Genomic DNA, 3294 nt, shown 5'->3' on the forward strand with positions numbered 1-3294 from the left:
TTAGTCTGCAAGACAAAATCCCCAGAAAAGGACAAGCCCCGAAAGTCCCAAAATGGCGAGAGGGATGAAGAAGGCGCAACATTTTGGCGGTTTCCACAAAATGGCATCGGTGATGGGGGAGGACGTTCGCGCGTGCGTGAAACCAAAGTGCACAAGCGGCGAAGGCGGGAAAGGACCATGCAGGAAAAATCTGCATGGGAGAAGCTTAGGCGGGTCCCACCAGCTCCACCTCCAGTTCCACCCCCTAGGCCGCCTCTGCCTCCACCCGTTTACATCACCAATCCACCCACTGACATGCCTCTGTGCATACCCTCTCCCGCCAGCTCCGCCTCTTTCCCGGAGTCATCGCCCTTCCGAGGCCAAAGGGGAAAGAGGGGCAGGGTCAGGCCTAGTTCCAGTGTCAACATCTGGGAACATGGCAGCGCCCATGAGGCCTATGCCACCCAGGCCTCCAGCACCCACCACACACAGGCCTTAGACGGACAACACATACTTATTAGTCACTCACCACAACCGGACATTTGGAAGGCCTTCAGGGCCAAAGTGGCACAGGCTAATGATGCCAAATTCCTGAAGGCTTTCCCCATTTATTTAGAAGAAGGCCGTGCCCCAGAATGGAGGCCAATATCCTACCCTATGTTAAAGCATATCAAAAAAGCAATTATCGAATATGGCCTCGGAGCCCCGTTCACAGTGGGACTCCTTGAGTCTTTCTTCCTAGCTTATCATTTGATACCTTATGATACTCGAGCAGTGGTCAATGGCCTATTATCCACTGTCCAGTCATCAGTTTTTGAAGCAGAGTAGAAGAAGCTTGTTGCCAAATATGTAAACGAAAAGATGGAAAGGCGAGGGATCCAGATACAGAGTGCAATAGATATGTTATATGGCAAGGGCAATTATACCAGTAGGCAGGATCAGGCACGCATAGACATAAAATACCTAGACATAACCAGGGAGTTGGCAGTTGAAGCATTAAAGAAGGCAGTCGATGTGTATATTCAGACACCATCCTTTACTCTAACAAATCAGGGGCCTAAGGAACCATTTATAGATTTCATCACAAGATTAAAAGAAGCGATTGCATGCCAGGTTCAGCAGAAAGAAAGTCAAGATATTCTATTTAATAAATTGGTGTATGAAAAAGCAAATGAGGACTGCCAACAGGCACTTAAAATGTTAAAGGACCCCACATTACTTGATATGATAGAGGCGTGCAAGAATGTGGGGTCTGGATCTCATAAGGCCTGATTTCTCGCTGTTGCTCTAACTTGACTGCAAACACGTTTTAATTGTGGCCAGAAGGGCCACATGAAAAAACACTGCCCTGAACTGGCCATGAAACCTGACCCCCCAAAGACGTTATGCCAAAGGTGTGAGAAGGGTCGCCATTGGGCTCGCTATTGTCGATCTATTGCTAACATCAATGGCAAGTTCCTCCCTCCAAAAAAATCCCCCGATTTAAGATGGAAAGTAAACTTTAATTTGCTGCCTGACCTTAGGGAATGTCACTGTGAACATCAGGGAAACGGGAAGCAGAGCGCTCGGGGGGGTGCGAAGATACAAGAATCCCCTCAGTTATGCTCCATCCTACGCAGCTAGCCTTCCCAGTAGTTAAGGAACGACCACCACCCTTAGACTGGATTATATTAACCATTGTGCCTCCTGCACTCCAGCTCAAATCCACTCAACAACTCATAGAGGTTTACCCCTCCTCTGAAGTTCAACCAGACCAAGTATACCTAATTGTTTCACATTTCACAGCGCTTGAGAGGGGAATTGTAATGACACCTACCCTGTTGACCGGACTCACAAATAATAACATCAGTATTTGTATTTCTGTTGTTTTACCACCTGTAGAGTAGGAGGATCATTTTCCGGTCGCCAAAATGGTCTCCACAGATGCTTTGGTCAGCATTATGTCCGAGGATGAGGAGATCAGGTGTGGCGACCCAATACAGGCAAATTGGATGACTGCTGTCAAATCTTTCAGAGTGTTCTTGACATGCTCTGTTTATTTTCCAGAACCCAGGAAACCACAAAAAGTTAGCATTATAGGATTGTTAGATACAGGGGCCGACGTTACTAGCGTCACCTCCCAAGATTGGCCTCCCAGCTGGCCAGCACAGTCAACCGACATAAGGGTCAGCGGGGTGGGTGGATCACAACAGCCAGCCAGAAGTACCAAAACTGTCAGCATATACGGGCCAGAGGCCAGACCTGCATCTCTCAAACCATTCATACTTAACATTCCAGTAACCCTATGGGGACAGGATGCCATGGAGCAGTGGCATCTCGGAATAGAGACAATTTTTTAGGGGGGGTCACTGAGCAAGTGCAGCTGCCCAGACTGACATGGAAGACTGAAGTTCCAGTCTGGGTGGATCAGTGGCTCCTACCAATCCAAAACCTGCAAATTTTAAACAAATTGGTAGATCAGGAATTGGCCAAAGGACACCTGGAGTCTTCCACCAGTCCCTGGAACACTCCAGTGTTTGTCCTCCAAAAATCCTCGGATTCTGGACATCTCTCCAGGACCTGCACAAAGTGAATGAAGTTCTGGAAGCCATGGGAGCCCTTCAGCAAGGTATGCCATCTCCATCTATGCTACCTGCTGAATGGCCCATGATGGTTGTCGATATAAAGGACTGCTTCTTTCATATTTTTCTCAATTCGGCCAATTTGGTGAAATTTGCGTTTTCCGTCCCAGCAATCAATGCTTGTGAACCTCACTGCACGTTCCAGTGGAAAGTGCTTCCCCAGGGGATGAAGAATTTGCCAACGCTTTGTCAAATGTTTGTTGCAAAAATTTTATCCCCAATTAGGCAGAAATTCACAAAGTCAGTCATCTTCCATTATATGGACAATGTTTTGATCTGCGCGGAGACAGAACTGGCTGTCAAAAAGACTTTAGATTTGGTTGTTTTTACTCTAAATTCACATGGTCTAGAAATTTCCCCAGAAAAGGTACAAAAGGAAGCACCATGGAGGTACCTCGGACTCCAAATTAACCAAAAAAGTGTCAGACCGCAAACAGTTACCATTGACAAAAATGTCTGAAATTTGAATGACCTCCAGAAGCTACTAGGAGCTATAAGTTGGATACGCCCTGTACTGGGGATCACAACCAGTGATTTACATCCCCTATTTGAGCTTTTGAAAGGACATGCAGATCTGTCCTCCCTCAGGTCTGTTACAAAGGAGGCAGAAGATGCCCTCCATATGGTTGAAAAGAAAATATCGGAAAGACAAGTGAGTCGGAGGATGGAGGGACTGCCATCCTCCTTGGTAATT

At 47.0% G+C, this 3294-nt stretch overlaps 1 protein-coding gene across 1 annotated transcript; it reads left to right on the forward strand.

Annotated features, from left to right (window-relative positions):
- Positions 1-2263: 2263 nt before the first annotated feature.
- Positions 2264-3060, forward strand: LOC108506488 (endogenous retrovirus group K member 25 Pol protein-like). Its single transcript, XM_017833562.1, is given in 2 exon segments — positions 2264-2510; positions 2513-3060. Coding segments are annotated over 2 exon segments (795 nt in total).
- The last annotated feature ends 234 nt before the right edge of the window (positions 3061-3294 follow it).

The sequence above is a fragment of the Lepidothrix coronata genome, unplaced genomic scaffold (assembly GCF_001604755.1).
Source record: "Lepidothrix coronata isolate B3197 unplaced genomic scaffold, Lepidothrix_coronata-1.0 Scaffold216, whole genome shotgun sequence".
NCBI classification, from domain to species: Eukaryota; Metazoa; Chordata; class Aves; order Passeriformes; family Pipridae; genus Lepidothrix; species Lepidothrix coronata.